General features: G+C 46.4%; 1 protein-coding gene across 1 annotated transcript; it reads right to left on the bottom strand.

The window, feature by feature from the left end:
• Nucleotides 1-360: 360 nt before the first annotated feature.
• Nucleotides 361-6,052, bottom strand: Atp5po (ATP synthase peripheral stalk subunit OSCP). Its single transcript, XM_055615004.1, has 7 exons — nucleotides 5,955-6,052; nucleotides 4,786-4,836; nucleotides 3,529-3,639; nucleotides 2,263-2,392; nucleotides 1,779-1,891; nucleotides 886-972; nucleotides 361-689 (listed from the first exon to the last, which is right to left on the bottom strand). The coding sequence occupies exons 1-7, from the start codon at nucleotides 5,988-5,990 to the stop codon at nucleotides 576-578; spliced, it is 642 nt and encodes a 213-aa protein (XP_055470979.1). The 5' UTR covers nucleotides 5,991-6,052; the 3' UTR covers nucleotides 361-575.
• Between the last annotated feature and the right edge of the window lie 14,645 nt (nucleotides 6,053-20,697).

Raw genomic sequence — 20,697 nt, forward strand, 5'->3', positions numbered from 1 at the left:
ATCTCAGGACCCTGTGAAGGGACACAGGCGCTTGTGTGTTAGCCTGGCTGGCTCCAGCAGTGGTCACAAGGAAACAAGCATGAGATGGAGATGGCAAAGCAGGGCCCTCACCACCAGTTGCTCAGCCACGTTACCCTGAGCAAATCATGTGTACAAAGGGGAGGTCCGGTTCTACTGGAGCACAAGATTGCTAGGTTATGTGAGAGAAGCTCCAAGTGGCCTTCAAGTCAGGGCACCCTACAGTCAGGGGCTTTATGTCAGGACTGAGAACCTTGCAGTAGGGCCTCCTTTAAGACTGGCTGGGACCAGTTCTCACCCACCCCTCAAAGACGAGATTCTGGTGAGTAATGCCACAGTATAGAAGGTATAATGTCAATTTAATCAATGAATTCCTCAGTTAACACAGAGACACCAAGTCCTCCAGCCTGAAGGACTTTCTAGCCTTGACACCAGAGGAACCCTGAGGAGGATGAAAAGCTGGCGCTGTCCTTACAGGACAAGGAACTTCAAGTCCTCTGTTCAGGAAGCATTTTATTGTTGCTCCAAGGACGAGAGCTCTCTTGGGTGACGGCTTCTCAGAGTAACTCTCGCATGGCCTGGCTGAGCTTCTGAATCTTGCTCTTTGTGGACATATCAACGTACTTCTCCCCGATTCGAACAATCATCCCACCCATGACTGATGGGTCGGTCTAGGGAAGAAAACAGGTCGCAAATGTGGAAACACAGCACTCTCTAATCAGGCAGGCCATACCTAACGCAGATGGGAACTATGCAGAATCATAGCCACTTCCGCATAAGCTCTGCAGTGACAGACAGGACCAACGTCGCCGACAGCCGCTGCGGTCAGACAATGCAAGGGAACAAAGCACAGTGATTCAAACCCACCTTCAACTCCAATTTCAGGACTTGGCCTTGACTCAGGAAGCTCTTGAGCACCAGCTTTAACTCAGTGAGAACCTCTTCCTCTAAAGGCTGAAAAAGAACCGACCATCCTTTAAACAGAGCACAACAGCAGCGCACACAGTTAGAGGAGAGGGAAACACTACAGTGCACATGAGGCCAGGACAGGCCTGTGACTCCCGCCTGACGCCTGTGCCTGTGTGACAGGGGAAGTGGGGCTAGACAGCGGCTGCGCCACAAGGTGCCTGCTGATGTACAGGTTCCAGGCAGACAGCCTCTGCCTGGAGAGCTCCACAGGGGCCCTCAGACACCCAGCCACAGGCTGGACAAGGCCAGTGGCTGCACGCTGCAACATCTACTCATGCTTGTGCACCAGCTTTCCTGTTTCGGCCGAACCCTGCCCTGGGGAGACACCACAGCCACTGTGGGAGGGCACCGAGTGCACATGAGCGAGGGTTTCTCAGAAGAGGCCTATGTTCAGATCCTGGGCGCATTCTGGGGAGCCAGGTTTCAGTTTCTTGACTAAGGACAACTATACTTCAACTTTACACCCATCCTTGGAGGGCAGTAACCTATTACAAGGTCCCAGCAGATGGCAGCACCAAGAAATGGTGGCTAGTTACTGCATGCATCCTAGCGGCTCAAAGGGTCTGTGTACCCCAACACACAAGTAAACACTCCTGTCCTAGAACTTAATATGGTGTTTAAGAACTCAGACTAACAGGACCTAAGTCACTATTTCACAAAATGTTCAGATGTCCTTTAAATGCAGCCCAGATCCCATGACTAATCACTGGACACCTGGCCTTGTGAGTGGAGGCTCCCAGAAGCTCCCAAGCTCCCCACGTTGCCCTGTGCAGTAAGAGCATGCTACTCACAGATGCCGTGGTCACTGTGCATGGCACCTCCCCACGGTGAACACTCATGATGGTGGAAAAGGCGGAGATGACTCCCTGGGTGTTGCCTAGGCGACCGTTTTCAGCAAGCAAATCTGGGAAAGCGACAGGAATCTCACTAAGTCAGATGCAAAGCAGTGTCAACATTTAGCCTGAAAACACCGGCCTCAAAGTCCTCCAAGAAAGTGAGTGAGGCCTGGAGAGATGGCTTAGTGGCTATGCGCAGAGAGCCCACACTCAGTTCCCAGCTCACACATGGTGGCTCACGGCCACCATCCAACTCCAGGTCCAGGGGGGCTGATGCCTTCTTTTGACTTCCTGGGGCACCAGGTCTCTCTCTCTCTCTCTCTCTCTCTCTCTCTCTCACACACACACACACACACACACACACACACACACACACGCACACCTACACAGCTGAGACAGCTATCTGGGAAAAGCCAACGGGGAAGGCCCCCACGCTCACTCATGAGGTTGGCCGTCAGCTGAGAGAACTTCTCCTTCGTTGTGATGTCCTTCAGGCTTTTCACTTTGATGGAGCGCTTGATGTAGGGATTGAGGACAGCGAGAGACACCTTGGGGTCCTTTAGGAGTTGCTGAAAGTACACACACGACCCCAGCTGCTTCAGTTTTTGCTCTTGACTTTACACGAGATAAAGACAGTCTTTGAAGAGCTTTAAAATCGCCTGATGAGGTTTCTTATATGTATTTTTAAGGAGAGTTAAGAATCAAGCAGACAAAGCCTCACCATTTATCTTGTCATGTGTGCCATGATAAGGCCCGTTTTCCTTACCACCCCACCCCTGAGCTTCTTTGTCTCAGAGACCCTGACTGGGCACCTCCTCCTGCAGAGCTCCGGGGGCAAGATGTCAACAGGCACATGGGTTAGAAAATACATACTATTCTTAAAACATATAACTGCACAAAACACCTTTTCTCTAGAGTGACTGACTATCCACTTGCTCAACTCCTCCTTTGAGGGGCAGCGACCCCAGAGGAAACAGAAGCAGACAGTCTCCGGTCTAATTCACACTTGGGTTTCTGCTAATTCACAAGGGTGATAGCCTTCTTTGTGTTTCACGAGAAAACATGGAAAGAAAAGTACTTTTCTAGGTGGCCTTGGGCCTGTCAGTTCTGTCTCATTACAATGCCCAGCCATTCTTCCTTCACATCTGGGGAGTAAGGTAATTACAAAAACCCAGGAATGGCAAGATGGCCCAGTGGGTAAAGGCACTTGCTGCCAGGGCTGCTAACTGAGTCTGAACCCTAGAACTCACAGTGCAGAGGGTGAGGGCTCATGCACTATGCCCAACACTCCTCAACTCCAAAATAAGAGAGCGTAATTAAAAAAAAATTTCAGGAAGTTTCTGAAGAAATTTTCATGAAAATACAATTTTAGTAAAGCAAAAATAGACTCAAAAGACACTTTAATTATTCTAGGTTGACAAACATAAACTTTGTCTTTAAATTCTCTTCTAAAGTGGCAAGTGCTCTTAAATCATGCTTGGATTTTCTTTCCTAGCTGGAAGCTTGGCTTACAACATTAGCATCCTAGCTCAGATTACACAATAGTTTCAGAATAATAAAGTGTCCTATTATTAACAGCATGTCCATAATAAACATCTTTTGTAGTTTCTGGTGACTTTTTCTTATAGGTCATACCCCATTAGGAATGTGCAGCTAACTAACTGAAGGCAAAACTGGAACAGGCACCATCAAGAGAGCTACTCACCCCCACTCGCAGCAACTCCTTTTCCACCTGGTCCAGCTTATTCTGTTTAGATGCCGCAGAATACAGGGCAGTGGCATAGCGCCCTTCGATACCATATATCTGAACAGGGGGCTGGAAACACAAAGAGGGAAGGCAGAGCGAGGGAGCAAGACAGCTGAGTCAGGAACAGAATTACTTACAAGTTAACAAGCACTTCCTACTGCCAAACCATTTAACTACCATCGAGCAGTGCTAATGAGGAAGAATTCACATTCTCATTAGCATCGTCTTGGCCAGGACCCCCTGCCTTTGGAGGGGCGAGAAGGCAGTGTCCAGCCTCTCTTCCAGGTCTACCTACCTACGATTGTTTACAATGAGCCTTTGCTTTTTTGAATTTAACAACAATGTCATCCCTCGGCACAGGAGGGTTTAGCAGGAACAGCAGACAGTTTAGAAGATACTCAAAGGAGAACAGTGTGTAAGAAGTGCACAAGTGCACACTTTCCCCACACTGTTATGGTTTTTCAGGAAGTTGTCAGGAGGAATAAGATGGCTCCATTCAGGTCTTAAGGAACTTGGTGCAGTTAAGAAGGACGGATGTGTCCCCGTAGGTTCCACCTACTCCTCCCTAGTGCATGCTGCTCTGCTATTTCCCGGAAAGGACTGGTACAGTTGACTGGCCTGGGTGCCAGAGAGCATATGACACCCGAGAATATCTTCAGATCTGTAAGCTAAGAAAGCTGGATAGATTCTGGCACACACAAACTACTAATAAAGAATTATAAAATAACATATACACATGCAGTCTGTATTGGGTAACAGGGCTTGGAGCTGTCTGCACCAAAGGCCAGTCAGACTTCTGTTTAAAAAGGAGCTGGCAGATTGCTGCAATGGTTTGACTGTTGGTGCCTGTGACACCTGTCAACACTGATTTTGTTTGGGGAGAAAAGGTGCAGAGTGCAAAGCATGCCTCATTAGCTGCCAGAGCAAAGCAGCAGCCAGGGGCTGCATATCAACTCCTGTAAAAACCACATGAGAATCTGTGCTTTTTGCTTTCTTTTGTTGGAAATATTTTCTCCGTAAAAAGAAAACAGAAGGCTAGCTTGTCTACAGAGGATTACAAGGAAAAACAATTTAAGATTGTTTTAGACATAAAGTGTGTGTGTGTACGTGAGCACATATGTGGAGAACAGAGGATAGAATACAATTTGCAGGGTCTCTCCTTTCATCACATGGGTCCAGGGATTGAACTTTGTAGAAGAACATATGCTAACATACCCTCACAAGCTTGGCAAAGGGCCTGACCGCAGAGGTACTGAAGCTCCGCACCTTTAGAACAAAGGAAAATAGATCAGACGGGGTATGGGAAGGACTTCTGCATTAGCTCAGCAAAATGTTAAAATAATCTAAATGAACAGTTGCAAATATCCCTTCACATTATCACACAGGTTATAGAAATGGGATCCGCTCTTTATTACCTGTAAATAAATTCCCTATTGAGAATCATCCCAAATAGCTTCAGAAACTGCCTTCCCACCACCTTCCTTGCTGGATAGTTGAGAGAGAAAATACTAACTTCCCTAAACTGAATTAAAAAAAAAAAAAAAAAAAGAAATGTATTACCTTTGAGAAGATCGTTTTTTGAAAATGGAGGATTTATAACACCTTTGAGAAAAACTTGAATGCAGGTGGGAGGAGGATTCCAGTTATGATTTAAGCAAATATACTTGCATAGGAATTGAAATGCTAAGACCAAACATTAACTCTCTTGATAGAGGCACTAGGCTTCAGGTCTTAAAAGATGGCTTGTGTTTGTCAAAGAAGCCTGGAATCCACAGTTTAAAAAGTGAGGCACGGGTCACTGTCACATACTTCCAGCTCCGGAATGTACGAGATTAGAATTGGCTATGGAGATGAAAAAGCTTTCTAAAGCCTTGGTAAAAGTTACATCTGCTGCAAATGGAAATCATCAAGGCAGATGATCCAGACACGTATTTTCTCCACCCAGTTCCAGGTTCTGTTGGACTTGACGGGTTCCAATCCCAACCATCACCTAACTGGCTGCCCGTCAAAAGCCAGTTAACCCTTTCTTCCTTCTTTATAAACACATGGAATGCTCTTTACGAACACTCAACGTTCCTGACTGAGCAGAAACTGCTAGTCTTGACAGGTTTACCAACATGGCTACAAGCGTCCTTTCCCTAATCCTCTCTCTCACGCCCTTGCTGGCTGCTCCTCTGCGCAGTGAGCCCTGGATGTCAAGGTCAAGACAGTGCAATCCCGTGCCCACTCCCCACGGGGACGAAACCCGGATCCGCTCCATGCTGCCCCAGTCGCCCGGCTCCACGGCCCCAGGGAGCGACCTGACCCCTCAGTCACGGCCGCGCACGCGGCGCTCGGAGCCAGGGACCGGCCACCCGAGGAGGGACCCTCCCGCCAGCTTCTACCTGTAGGGACAGCCGAGACGCTGCTGGGGCGGCCATCTTTTCTCGGGCGGCTGTAGGTCAAACCCAAGTGGGAAGAGCGCAGTGGCGCCAGAGCGCACGCGCACGCCGGCGTGACGGCTCGGCTTCCGGGGAAATGCACACATCAGGTACCAGGGCGTATGGGTAGAAATCTCTTGCATGCTGGGAGTTGTAGTCCATAGGCGCAGTGTTCAGGTTGGACTCTTGAACCCGAACGAGATCTGGAAATTAAATCTGAAATTAAGGTTTACACTTAGATTCTTTTCACATGCATCGTCAACATCATTGCCTCGTCTAGAACTCTGCCAAAGTGAGCTTCTGTGGCAACGCTTCATGCTTCATTTAAAACAGAAAACAAGCGAACCTCCTAGGGATGCAGGTGTTCTCTCCTTCCCAGGCCTGATACAGTTTTCTCTTACCCTCCTCCTCCTCCTCAGTCTTACAAGAACCCGGACTTGCTAGATTTTGACGACGTGTGCATTACAGGATAGGACAGAGTAAGACGCGAATGAGAATCAGGTTTTTATCAAAGATGATATAGAAAGTAAAAGCCAACACGAGCCTTGGTCAGTTTTTCTACATTCATAAAACTAATCCATTTTCAACACAGGCTCTTAATTTTCTCTTTCACGGCAAAAGCAGTAGACGTCCAACGTCAAGGATCCTGGATATAATACTAAGTTTAAAAGAAAACAAACTTTGCTGCTCAGATTTAGTATAGGAATACATTTTGGTTGATTTGCCCCTCTTAGGGTATAATATTTTCATCATCATCATTTTTTTTTAATTGCGAGAAGTAGGAAAACGCACTCCCTTCTTTTCAACCACCCAGAGGCCCCTGCTGTCAACACTGTGGTGAACTGTTCACCAAAAAATTTTAAGGCTGCAGACTGCCAGGCTTGAATCTTCATAGTTTTGTGACCTTGGACTAATCATGCAAATGTTTCTGTCCTCATTTTTCTTAGCTATAAAATCGTTACTATAGTATCGTACATGTCTTACACTGTGTGAGGAAAATTAACATATTTTGAGTATATAGAACAGTTGACAGAGTTCTTTATTTTGTGTTTGTGCTTTTTATACACACAGATTCACAATCTATATATACTTTATTATTTTGCCTCTTTTCTTAATGTGAGCAAAAATGGATACAGAATTAGATATGAGTTGTGGATACAGTCATTTAAAAATTATTTTATGTGCATGAATGTTTGTCTGTATATATGTATGCTCACCATGTGTGTGCCCGTTGCATTGATTTCCGTGGAGGTGGAGTTGGGGCAGTTGTGAGCCTCCATGTGGGTGTTGGAACTGAACACAGGTCCTCTGTAGAAGCAGCCAATGCTCTTAATCGCTGAGCTGTCTCACCAGCCTCATGAATACATTTTGTGTAAGCAAATTTCTAAGTTGTGACATTTTAATAAACATGTCCATGACTGCATAGTAATCCATTTGATTCTGTAATTTAATCATTCTATGACTTTTCAACATAATTTACATGGCCTATACTTACTTTGTTCATTTTGAAAGCCCTACATATCTGGGGATCTTTAGACACACTTTTTTCATGTTTGGATAATTTACGAAGTAGAAGTTCAGAATTGCACAGATTGGCAAGTGAGCATGAGCACATGGGCACATGAAGGGAAGCTATTTTTCTCCGGTTTACACTCTCACTTCTCATTTACGCCATTGCTGCAAATTAATTTTGGAGGCTATTTTTAAATGAGCCTCAGGAAGAGCATACTGAAGCACAGTTTATTGACCCTCTCATGTGTAGACAGTGTTTTATATCCCAAGATACAGCAAGGTATATACAGAAAATCAACCTGCTTGCCTTCACAGGCCATACTGGTTTTTGTGAACTTGATACAAATTGGAGACACCTGGGAAGAAGGACCTTCAGCTGAGCAATTGCCTCTCTCAGCCTGGCTTGTAGGCCAGTCTGTGGACTATTTTCTTGATTAATGATTGGTGTGGGAGGCTCACCCCCCTGATGGCAGTGCCAGCCTGTGGCAGGTGTAAGGCAGGTGTCCTTGGGTTGTATATGAAAGCAGGCTGAGCCAGCCATGGAGCAAGCCAGGAAACAGTCTCTACTTCAGTTACTGCCTTCATGCTCTGCCTTGAGCTCTTTTTGTTGTCTTCTCTCTGATGAACTGTTACTTGGAAATGGTAATGGAAACAAACCCTTTCCTTTCCCCAAGTTGTTTTTGTTGTGATGGTGTGTGTGTGTGTATGTGTGTGTGTAGCTCTGGTTGTCCTGAAACTCAAGAGATCTGCCTGCCCCTACCTCCCAAGTGCTGGGATTAAAGGCATGCTCCATCACTGCCCAGGTTGTTCTGTGTCTTATCACAGAAAACAAACAAACAAACAAACAAACAAAACAACTAGGATATGAACCTTATACTCTATGCAAAATCAAACCATAACATTGTATTTCCTGATGTTTAGGTACATGCAACTTTAAAAGCAACTTGGGTAGCAATATATATAATAGAAATTAAAAGTTCCAGCTGGGTGGTGGTGCACGCCTTTAATCCCAGCACTCAGAAGGCAGAGGCAGGTGGATCTCTGTGAGTTTGAGGTTAGCCTGGTCTACAGAGTTAGTTACAAGACAGCCATGGATACACAGATAAACCCTGTCTTGAAAATCAACAATAAAAAACCCAAACAAACAAACAAACAAACAAACGAGAAATTAAAAGTTCCTGGCTCAAATACCCTTGGGAAATTGTAGACCCTCTACTGCACTGACTTTTTAAAATATTCTGTTAGTTTGTTCTGTAGCAAAAAGGTGTTTTCTACTTACTTTTTATTGTTCATTCCACTCTAGCATAATCAAAAATGGTAGTTTATGGTTGTTTAAATTTCAAGGGTTGCATGCATTTTGAGTCTCAGGATGACTCTCAGGTGTGGTGGGCCTAGTGTGTCTCTATTTTATGGATGGCAAAACAGACTTAGATTGTTTAAAAATTAGTTACGTCACAGTCAAGGCCAATAGAATAAGACAGACATGCTCAAGGGCAGGGCTATCCTGGGAGCAAACTCAGATATTTGCAACCTTATCTGTTTTGTTTTCTGCTGCCTTCCAACTCAAGACAAACACCAGTCACTGTTGTATCTTCTGCACAAAGGTGGAAACAGCAGCATGGCAGCCTGAGGCCTTCAGGGGCTCATGCACATGTTTATCATTATTGTGAGCACACGCGCTTGCCACAGAATGCATGTGAGTGTCAAAGGCAGACCTTGCACAGTTTGTGCTCTCCTCCTGCCTTTCTGTGGATCCTGGGGGAGCAAACTCATGCCATCAGGCTTTCAAGGCAAGCACCTTTACCGTCTGAGCCATCTTGCCAGTCCCTGAAATGTGTCTTAAAATTAAATGACTTGCTCTTTAATTCAGAAGGAACCATTTTGAAATTACAGTATTCAGAAAACCCAGATGAAAAAAAATCAGACTTTCAGGAACAACTTATATAGTTCCTTACCAGAGACCCAGGTGAAGGTTCATGTCCTAATTCTTCAGTGCACTCACTTAAAAATTAAAATTAAAAAAGGAAACATACCCAAACAGATGGAAATGGCTTGCTTGGAAAGGTATACTATGAGGCCATTAAAATGAGACTTTTGAGCTAGGCATAGTGGTGTGTACCTGGAATCCCAGCACTCGGAGGACAGAGGCAGGCAGATGACTGAATTTGAGCTCAGCTTGTTCTACATGGCAGGTTCTAGTCCATTCAGGTGACACAGGGTGACAAACAAAAAAACCTAAATAAGTAAGTCAGGTTTAAAAAAAAAAAATCTCCTGACACAAAAAAGATCTAATTACACATATTAAAAATGTACAAACCACATTCTCTCTATATGTAATTATATATAATATATTATATTCTCTCTCTCTATATATATAATATGGAAAGCATAATGGATGGTGTGATCTACCCCTTAACTGTTTAGCTGCCTTGAGCCTAAAGAGTCGGCACACCGGCTGTGGTTTCTGATCATGCTCCATTTCTGACACAAAAGGCAACTGTAAGAAGCTGAGTTCCTGAAGAGTGGAGGGAGTGATGCTCAAGGTTCCTTTCACACACACACCCCTGGCCCCGGGGACCTGCCTGTAGATGCCATTGCACTCGTGGTATCTGTTTAGGACAAAGAATAAAGAGGGTTTCTGCAGTCCCCTTCTTTTACTGAAGGGCTTGGGGTGTTTGCACTATGTGGATTTATGTTGGAGTAAGGTCTCTGATGTTCTCTTTGTTTTGGTTAAGAAATGGTGCATAAGCTCTTTACTGCAGTCCAGAGCCACTGGGCATCTTCAGGACACAGGGAAGCAGCCTGCTTGAGAGCCATTCTTTCACACAGGACCTCTTTTTTGTCTTTAAAGCCCTGGAATGAGCAAATGACCTTTGAGGCTTTTGCACAAGCTTTGAAGTCTGCAGAGACTGTATCTTGGGAACTAAGCAGGCATTGAACAAGAAAGAGAAATTACTATGGCCACATGAATTTAAAGTCTTTAACCCTAAGATCTGGTGCGTGTACTCAGAGGAAACAGACGGTGTTTGGCGGTAAGACTGGAGGCCGCGTTCAGCAGTGAAGACCTTGCCCTGCCCTCTGCTGAGGGAACCCAGTCTTTTCCCAGCACCCAGGCAGTGCTGCGGTGCCTGGAACTCCAGCTTTGGGGGATCTGACGCCCTCTTCTGGGCTCTGCTGGCACCTGCATACTCACGTGGCATAGCCACCCAGGCAACGCTTGCGTACACAAGGGCGAGATTTTCGTTTGTTTCTGTTTTTCAAAACAGGTTTTCTCTGTGTAGCCTTGGCTGTTCTGGAACTTGCTCTGTAGACTGGGTGGGCTTTGAACTCACATAGATACATCTGCCCCTGCATTTCGATTTTTGATATTAAAGGCGTGAGCCACCACCCCAGCCTGATTGATTTTTTTTTTTTTTTTTTTTTTTTTAATAATAGACTCTCATTGGATAGCCCTGTCTGGCCTGGAACTCTGTCTGCAAACCAGGCAGACCCACCTGCCTCTACCTCTGCCTCCAGAATGCTGGGATAAAGAAGACCCGGAACACCCCACCCCACCAGCATACACAATTTTTAAATTTTTATTATTATTTTTTTTCATTAGAAAAGTTTGGTGGTTTTCTTCCTGACACTCAGACCTCGCAGATCTGGAAAGCGGCCGAGGAGAGTCTTGAGTTCCACCACCCGTGGCTCTGGCTTGTTGTCTTCACGAGTGAGGGTCCTGCCCACCTTGAAGCTGCCACCTGCAGAGCTCAAGGTCACCGAGGAAGCCGGGCCGCGGGTTTCTGAAGACGCTGCCGACACTAGGCGGCGCTGTCTCCTTGCGTTGCAGACAGTCATTTTAGAGATTTCCGCGTCCCAACTGCAGTGTGTGGCTCACGTTCCTCGGTGAGGATCAGATCACGGCGAGACGGACAAACAAGCCAGGTAGTTCTCAGCCGCAGCCTTCGCCATCACAGCCGAAGCCTGTCATAGAATCTCCCAGAAACCAGGCTCAGACTTCCCATAGCAACCCAGGGCTTGCTTCACCAGGTGGGAGCAGGTTATAAGTCATAGCCCTCTGTTGGGGTGGGCGGTGGAGTGGGGTTAGCTCTGGACGGGGAGCCCTAAACCTTTGGAAGCCCTAAACCTTATTCTGGAAGCCGGTAGCGACTGAAGAAGCGAAGGAAAGATACAAAATAGAGCTGGGCACAGTGGCACACACCTGTAATCCCAGCACTCAGGGAAGCAGAGGCAGGTGGGTCTCTGTGAGTTCATGAGTTCAAGGCCAGCCTGGTCTACAGAGTGAGTCCAGGACAGCCAAGGCTGCACAGAAAAATCCTGACTGGAAAACAAACAAAAACAAAAACAAAACAACCCCCCCCCCCAAAAAAAAAAAAAAAACCCAAAAACCCAAACCAAAACAACAACAATGAAAATAGAGCAGAGCATTCTTTGGTCCCTGGTTTGAATGGCATCGTTGATGGAGAGCCAGGGTGATGAGTGGACTTCCTTCCGACTGGTCTTTCTGATGGATCAAGAGGCCAGAGAGGACCTGCTCCTGGGGGCTGGTCACTCTTGGTTGTTCTTGCTGGAGTGACCTTGTGCCTCAGGTTCCATGTGTGCAGAGCGGCGCTGTCCTGACAGAGGTAGTGTGTCACAGCCTGGAGGGTGTCGGGGAGTCCGTGAGCGTTACTCTTATCTCTGTACACAGGGCTTTTTCTGTCTGTTGTTTTTCCTGTAGACGGGGAATGAACAGAAACAGGGACCATTTTGAATGCAACATTAACGTGTTACTTCCTCCCTTTACTGGGCTGTGGCTCAGACCCTAGAAGAGAGGGAGGGCCCTGATTGTGGGGAGGGCCACGGCCTCGAGGATCAGAGCAGACAGCCTCTGCAGAAAGGTTCTAAGTAAAGGCCAACCTGCAGCCAGGAAGTGTTGGTAAACAAGCAAGCAAGCAAGGGTCCAAGAGCATTCACAGTGGGTGGGATGGCCCGGAGGGTGAAGACACTTGCTGCCAAGCCTGGAAGGAGAGAATATGCCAAGCCTCAAGCATATTCACAAAACATACAAACAAAGATCACATACTTGGGGACAAAGCTGTGAGGTGCGGAAGAAAGGAGGGATGGAGTTAGGAGCACGTATGTTTGGTTCCAACCGTGAGAACTGCTGAGGGTTGGTAGGGTTCACTGTGGAAGAGACAATTACAAAGCCCTTCTCTACTTGAGAAACAGAGAGTAGATAGTATTGTGAAGAACACTTACATTCACACTCACAGGGAAGCCTTCCAGAGGGCCAGGAGGTGCTGAAGTCTGACTTTAAAATGTCCCTGTGGAGAGGCAGAATGCTCTGGACCCCCGGGGTGGCGCTGGGCCACGTAAGTAATTGCTGGTCATAACTGGTAGTGGAACGTTCTTTTGTTTTTACCCTTAAAGTCTGGCTCACTTTGAGATGTCAGGGATGATGCTAGAACAGATGCCGTGACTGATAGAGAAGGTAGCATGAGCGCGTGGTCACTGCTGACACCATGGAGGCCAGAGGCTGGGAGCAGCCAAGAGAGGAGACTAAAGCAGGCTTTTCACTACCCCAGGCTTTAAAGCCACCCCAGTCTCTGCGGGGACTGAGTTAGTGTGACCTTGTGGCCCTGTGACCTGGAAATACTAAGCTGGTGCTAGGTACCTCCCAGTGAGATGCTAGCAGCTTTTGTGGGGTTTGTATTTGAGGACACAGTCACAGACTGGCACCATCTAGTTTGAGATTTTAAAAAATGAACGGACTATTTGTGGGATAGTTTTCAGAGAGCAAGACCAAGTCTTCAAGAAACAGAGTAATTTAGATCCTCTATATATGTCTGGAAAGGGGACAGAGGGCCACCCTCCCGGCCTGTTCCTTAGTCCCTTTGAGCTGGAGTGAATTCCCAGAAGAACATTCATTGTGCACTAGGAGACCGTGATAGATCTTTCAGGGGACAGGCCTGAAACCAGGACTGGCCCACTTTCAGGGAGCCGTCACCAAATTCTTCTGAATCTGGTTCAGTTTTAAAAACCACCTTCCCTTGTAAAAGTGGTGTGCTCAGCTTGTAACGTGGCTGCTTTGGCAGAACGAAGACCTAAGTTCGGGTCTCCCACACAGCATGAGTGTGTGTCGTCACTCTCATATAACCTCAGGACTGCCGAAGCAGAGACAGGTGGGTCTCTGGAGCTTACTGACTAGCAAGTCTGGCAAAATGGGGGCCCCAGACTCGGTGAGACCCTGTCTTTAGAGAAAGAAAGTGGTAATGGAAGAGAGATAGTAACATTGACCTAAGGCCTCGACGTGTACACACACACAGCAAACAGCACACATTCTCTCTCACCTTTCCTTTGTCCTACCATTAAGAGATATTGCATAGACCTGGTGGTGGTGACACACACCTTTAATCCTTGTACTTGGGAGGCAGAGGCAGGCAGACCTCAGTGAGTTCCAGGACGTACCAGGACAGCCAGGGCTACACAGAAAAACACTGTCTCAAAAAACAAAACAAAACAAAATGAAAAAAAAAAAAACCAAAAAACAAAAAACAACAAACCTAAAAAGAAGAGCTACCTTGGGGGCTGGAGACATGGCTCAGTGGCTCTTCCAAAGGACCTGGGTTCAATTCCCAGCACCCACATGGCAGCTCACAACTGTCTGTAATGCCAATTCCAGGGGATCTGACACCTTCACACATGAAATGCACATAAAATAAATTAAATAAATTATTAAAAAAAGAAGAGCTACTGCATAGATGCTAGTCTACATAGAAAGGAACCACCCTAATTCTACAAGCTCCGACTTTCCTGAGTAGGCTCTGTCGTATCTTGGCAACCCACGGAATGAAAGAGAGGGGAAAAAGAAAGATAAAAGAAGTCATCCAGGCTGGCAGAGCTTCAGTGCACAGTGCTCAGAGTGGCTGTTTGTCAAAAATGTCACTGGATCAAACTGGTCCTCCTGTGGCCATGGTGGGAGGAGCAGGGTTCCCTCCTCTTACGATTGGTGGCAACAATGTTCACCTTGGAACCAATTTGCTGATATTCTTGGAGCCTGGGTGTTTTTCTGGCTTATGTTCTAACCCTTAAGGCTCCTTGAGAATATCCTAGGAGTAATTTTTTACGGTAGTCGTCAGTCAGGTGGCCTTCTGATTGAAAATACACTGCGGAACTTGAAAAATTACAGGTGCCAACCCAGGCAGGTGGATCAGAATCTGATCCACAGGCTTTATTTTTAATCAAGTATTGGGCTTGAATATCTAAGAACTGGACAGGGCTTAGATAAGCCTCTCTATATCAAGGATGATATAGCTTATGCTGCCATTTTGCTTTGAGAAAATATTCATAATCCACTACTAACAAATATAGCAGGATTAAAGTACTCGGGATAGAATAGAATGTTTTTGTTAAATCACTAGGTGTCGGTCTGCATCCTACAATCATAGGTCAGAAGAGGGCTGGAGAAATGGCTAAGGGCACTGGCTGCTCCTGCAGAATTGTTGGTTCCCAGAACCCACATGGGGCAGCTCACAGCCACCTGTAACTCCAGCTCCAGGGGATCTGACATCCTTCTCTGGCCCTTGAAGGAGCATGCACACAGACAGACAGGCAAACAGGCATGAGTACACACACACACACACACACACACACACACACACACACACACACACACACGATAAACAAATCTTAGAAAGCGGAAAGTTGCTGATGGTGCGCCTGGCAACCAAACACTGGCTTTCTCTCGGCTTCCCTGTGTTCCCTGAGTTTGGAGCGTGGTTCTCATCTTGCTTTGATTACGCTTTAAAATCTCTTCAGTAGGTGTTAACAGTTTCCACTCAGGAATACCATGAGGAGGAGCAAAGGAAGAAAATGTACGTGGCTGTTTCTCCTGGCTTTTATTTCGTTAGCCAGTACAGCTTGTCACTAATTGAAGTTAGTCTTACGTCTATCCATATGTTCAGTGCTGACAGTTCTAGGCACTGGGCTCTGGATCTCTACTTTCTCAAGTTCAGTGCTGCCTGGATAATTTTATGTCAATTTGATGCAAGCTTAAAGTCATCTGAAAGGAGGGAACCTCAATTAAGAAGATGCCAGTATAAGATCAGGCTGTAGGCAAGCCTGCCGGGCATTTTTCTAGTGATTGGTGGGGAGGACCCAGCCCATTGTGTGTGGGGCCATCCCTGGGCTGCTGGTCCTGGGTTCTGTAAGAAAAGAGGGAAGCGAGCCAGTGAGCAGCACCCTCCATGGTCTCTGCATCAGCTCCTGCCTCCAGCTTCCTACCATGTTTGAGTTCCTGTCCTGACTTCCTTCTATGATGAACAGGGAAGTGGAAAAGTAAGCCAAGCAAACACTTTCCTCCCCAACCTGCCTTGCTCGTAGCATTTCATCACAACAGTAGTGATCCCAAGTAGGGCAGAAGATGAGGTTTGTTTCTCTGCAGCTTCCAGAGGCACTTCAAGGAGTGTCTGAATGTAGGTTCCCAGCTGGAAGCTCTGGTGAAGGAGTTGACGGGACCTAGGGAGTTCATGCTTTATTTTGTATGTTTGTGTGTGTGTGTGTGTGTGTGTGTGTGTGCACGTGCACTCGCACAATCATGCCATATGCATATGTGTGTGGAGGCCAAAGGTCAGTGTTGAGTATCATCTATCACCCTCTGCCTTAGTCTTTGAGACAGGAAGTTTCACCAAACCAGAGCTGTCTGATTGACTGCACTGGCTGACCAGTGAGCCCCGGGTTCCTCCAGGCTCTGCCTTCCAGCACCAGGATGGCAGGTGTGTGCAGAAGAGCCTGGCTTTTCCCGTGGATGCTCTGGATCTGAACTCAGGTCCTCATACTCCGAGAGCACATTACCCATGAGCGTATCCTCAGCCCTGGGACTCCCCATGTGGTTCGTGTGGTTCTGGCACCCCACCTGGCCTGTTCCTTGAGAACTTGGAGGACCATGTGTTTGGGTTTGCCTTGCTTAAAGCTTCGAAAACTTCCAGGTTGTGGTGGCCTGGCTTTTAGGCTCCATCATGGAGCCAAGTCCCCCAGAATGTCTCTGGACACCTGGTTTTCAGTCACAGTGCTGGGTTTTAGAATGGGACACCTGAACAGGATGGTGATAGAAATATATGCATGGAAATAACTAGTGGCAAACATCTTCCATTCCTCTTCTTCCTTCCCTTCCTCCTCCTCTCTCTCCCTTTCTTTTTTTCTAAGGACAGGTGACGAACAAGAGCCCCAGGAACACCCATCCTTCTACGAACTTCCATCACTTTCTAAGAAGCATCTCTTCAGATTCCTTTACTAATTTCAGCCTCTCAAAGCCTGCTTTGGCTACAAAGACCATCTTCCTATTTTATAGACAAGAAAACGGAGGCTTAGAGAGATCAGTTTTCCTGAGCAGGACCCCAAGGCCAGGCCTGGCCCCAGCCTTACCAGGAACACTGGGCAGGCTCTGGCTGTGTGGTTTCCTCTAGGATGCCAGAATATTGACCACCATAGGCGGCTGGTGGCCAGGCTGCTCAACCACCCATTTTCTGGTGTCAACTTGTTATTTCACTTCAACCTTCTGAAACCATGTCCTTCATGGTCCTAGCTTCGCACAAAGTTACAGACACCTCACGGAATAAATAAAACACAGCCAGCAGCGTATTTCCAAAGCACGCTTCTGGAAAGCCAGGCTAGTGTTTTCGAGAAATATCCTTGGGGCAGAGCAGTTAGGACTGCCACCAAAGTCTGTGGCCTGGGGAGTCTGTTGAACCAGGGAAGCCAGGGCTCTGAGGCCTGACTCTGGCAGTGGAGGTCAGTCAGGGAGAACTGCTGGGCTTTGCTAGCCGTGCAGGGAAAACTGTTTGCTCCAGAGCACACAGCCCTTTAAAAGGCATCCCCTCCACCAACCCCGCTTGAGGTATGTCTAGCCATTTAAAAACATATCGATAAGTTAATACCATCTCCACTTGTCTATTTTATTGAGATATAATTCATATACCATAAAAGGTATGTACTTTTTTCTTCAGTGCTTGGGTTAGAATGCAGAGGCGTCGTGCAGTGCATCCTGGGTAAGTGCTCTACCCCCGAGTCATAATCCCCCACCCCAGCATACTCTTTTAAAAGGAATTTTAAAAGAGTTGGCCTTGTGAATTTTGAGTTGGCTTTTTTTTTTTTTTTTTTTTTTTTTTTGAGACAGAGACTCAGTATGTTGACTGGGTTGGCTTCAAACTCACAGAGACCTGCCTGCCTCTGCCTCCCCAGTGCTTGGATTAATGGTGTGGGTTACTGTGGCTGAAAACAGCTGACTTTTTAAAATATTTTCTCAGGGTTATGCAACCTTCACTAATCTCTAATTCCAGAACATTTCTATATCACCTGAGAAAGCCTCACCAACATATATATCCTTTTAAAAATTGAACTATGTGTATGCGCCCCCACGAGTGTGTGTGTCGGTGTGTGTGTGTCTCTGTGTGCACACATGTGTTTATGAGTGTAGGGACCCAAGGAAGCCAGAACAAGACATCAGGTCCCTAGAGCGACAGGCTACGGTGGCTGTGAGGTTGCAATCGCGTCCTCTGGCATGAGTGCTCTGGTGGTTTGAACAAGAGCGACCCCTATAAACCCACATATTTGAATGCTTCATCCTCAGAGAGTGGCACAACTTGGGAAGATTAGGGGGTGTGGCATAGCTGGAGGAAGTGTGTCACTGAGGCAGGCTTTGAGCTTTCAAAACCCAAGCCAGGCCCAGATGCCCTCTCTCCCTGTTCCTGTGCATCCAGAGGTAGACCTCTCGGTTCTTTCCCCAGAACCGTGTCCGCCTGCATCCCGTCATGCTTCTGCCACGGACTACATGCACTAAATCACTGCAACTGCAAGCCAGCCCCAATCAAATGCTTTCCTTTACGACCTGCCACGGCCCTGTCTCTTCATAGCAATAGAAGGTTGACTAAGACAGGCTCTTAACTGCTGAGCCGTCTCTCTGGTCTCCATTAAAGTTCTATATTGTTTTCTCTTCAGTCACAATGGGAAAGATTATAGAGCTCTTTGTGGCACACAGTAGGTTCCTTGTGGCACATGGTAGGAACATGACAATTTTGTTTTTCTTGGTGATAAAGCTCTCATCTTTAAGAGTTGCTTCTCCAGGCTGGTGGGTGGGTGGTGGGATGAGATGGAGTGGGAGTCAGGCAGTTCTGTGGCAGAGCACCTGAGACCTTGTGTGAGGCCCTGGCTTTGACCCCTGCACTCAAAGTAAACAAAACACAGAATCTACTCCTCTTTTTGGTTTTGATACAATTAAAAAATTGCATTAAGGGGCTGGAAAGATGGCTCAGAGGTTAAGAGCACAGGCTGCTCTTCCAAAGGTCCTGAGTTCAATTCCCAACAACCACATGGTGGCTCACAACCATCTATAGTGTAATCTGGTGCCCTCTTCTGGCATGCAGGTGTATATGCAGGCAGAACACTGTATACATAAATCTTTTAAAAATTACATTAAGCGATTCACGATGAAAATCTACAGCTGGTTTTTTAATTTTTCTTCCTTTCCATCACTTAGAAAGCCCCAACCTCAAAGGCCTCATGGTACCTGGAGAGATGGTTGAGGGGCTTTATAGCAATTTGATTAAGGAAGAGACAAGGGATATCTTGAATTATATCGTGCCACAAACAATGGAAGTTCAGTGGTACTTAATGTACTGATTTTAGCTCATAAAAATACAGCGAAGAAATTAACCGCTCCAACTATGGGAAGAGGAGAAAGGGAGTTAAAACCAGGCTCTGGACGGTCTGGATTGGCTGTTGACAGAGTGAAAGCAGGTCACTGCTGTGCCCTGGCCTAAGTCATGCCTGGGAATCCAGACTCAATCCCCCTGTGCTGGCAGAACATGAAAGCCAAAGATTATCGTGTTTAACCCTGTGGCATTTGGTAATCCGTGGAGCGGTTTTTGATGCCCAAAGTCACACATGCTTTTTGGAGGTGCAAGTGTTTTGGTTTTACCCCAGCAGCAGTGGAAGGACTTGCCGTGATAGAAGGAAGGCTATGGCTAGTGCAGATGAAGGCTGCACTGTCCTGCATAGAAGCCCATATCTCCTCCTGTTCCAAAGCTCCATTTCCTTTTCATATTCAACTAGTTAGTATGGACATTTTCTTCCGACAAACCAGAGTTTCAGATTTAATGGGCTGCCGAAAACCCTGTGTCCAATTATGAATGAGCAAGTTAAAAAAGATGTGGTATATCCATGCAGCAGAATATTATTTGGCTATGTGAAAGAATGGAGTTCTGAACCATGCTAGCCTGTGAATGGAGCTTTAAAAGGAGCCATTGAGTAAAGGCATTTTTATTTTTTACAGTGATAGCACAAACACTGGTTTTGAAATAGCTTCTTTCGTTAAAGTTGGTTGGTTTTGCAATTTTCTCTCTCTCATCGTTTATCCCTCTACTTCAATACAATCGTATGTTTCATAGGCCCGAGACACAGACTCTAGGTTATGGTTCTGCTAAAAGAAAGCCCACTTGGTCCTCGTTGCCCTCCACCGTAAACTGCAGGAGCCTGCAGGAGCCCCACCCGGCTGCTGCCCGCAGTCAGTTCCTTCCTTCCACACGCCTTCCAGCCCAGCACAGTGCTCTCCACATTGCATGTTCACCCTGCTCTCTGCGCCGGCCTTCCCACGGCCACTCACAGATGTCGAGACCAAGGGCGTGCCCTGCAGAACATGCCCTTCCTTCAGGCTCAGACCAGGACCCAGAGATATCTGTAGAAGCGTTAATTCCACTCAGGCTGTGCCTCGAGGGGTTCCGGAGAATGATTTCGTGCTCTCTACTGGAGGACAAAGAGTGGGTTTAACTATGGAATGTAGTCTGGATAATGCGATTCTAGAAAATTCTCAGGAGCCTGGGTTTACAAAACACACTGACTTTGAACAAGAGAGAGAGAGGCAAACTTTTTTTTTTTTTTTTTTTTTTTTTTGGAAATCACTTTTTTTTTTTTTTACTTTTTAGAGAAATAATGTTTTGTTCATTATAAATTTAGAAATTTCTAAGAAAGTTCCAAGAACCTATAAAGAAGAAAATAAAAGACTCCCCCAGTTCCGGGCCCCAGGGGGCATTCTCTTGGTAATCCGGGGCACGCATTATTTATAATAATGGATCTCCCTCTATGCTGTTCTGTAGCCCACTTTTAAATTAAATGAAACTTTTGTGGTGCGGTGTTAGATGGGAAGGATTTTGCCACCTTT

The sequence above is a fragment of the Psammomys obesus genome, unplaced genomic scaffold (genome assembly GCF_907164565.1).
Source record: "Psammomys obesus unplaced genomic scaffold, mPsaObe1.curated_primary_1811, whole genome shotgun sequence".
In the NCBI taxonomy this organism is placed as follows: domain Eukaryota; kingdom Metazoa; phylum Chordata; class Mammalia; order Rodentia; family Muridae; genus Psammomys; species Psammomys obesus.

Coding starts and splice junctions, on each gene's coding strand:
- Atp5po (XM_055615004.1), bottom strand. CDS start 5,990: ATGGCCGCCCCAGCAGCGTCTCGGCTGTCCCTACAG. Junction 1,892..2,262: donor GCTGACGGCCAACCTCATGA/GTGAGCGTGGGG, acceptor TCGCTTTCCCAG/ATTTGCTTGCTGAAAACGGT. Junction 690..885: donor TCCTGAAATTGGAGTTGAAG/GTGGGTTTGAAT, acceptor TTTCTTCCCTAG/ACCGACCCATCAGTCATGGG.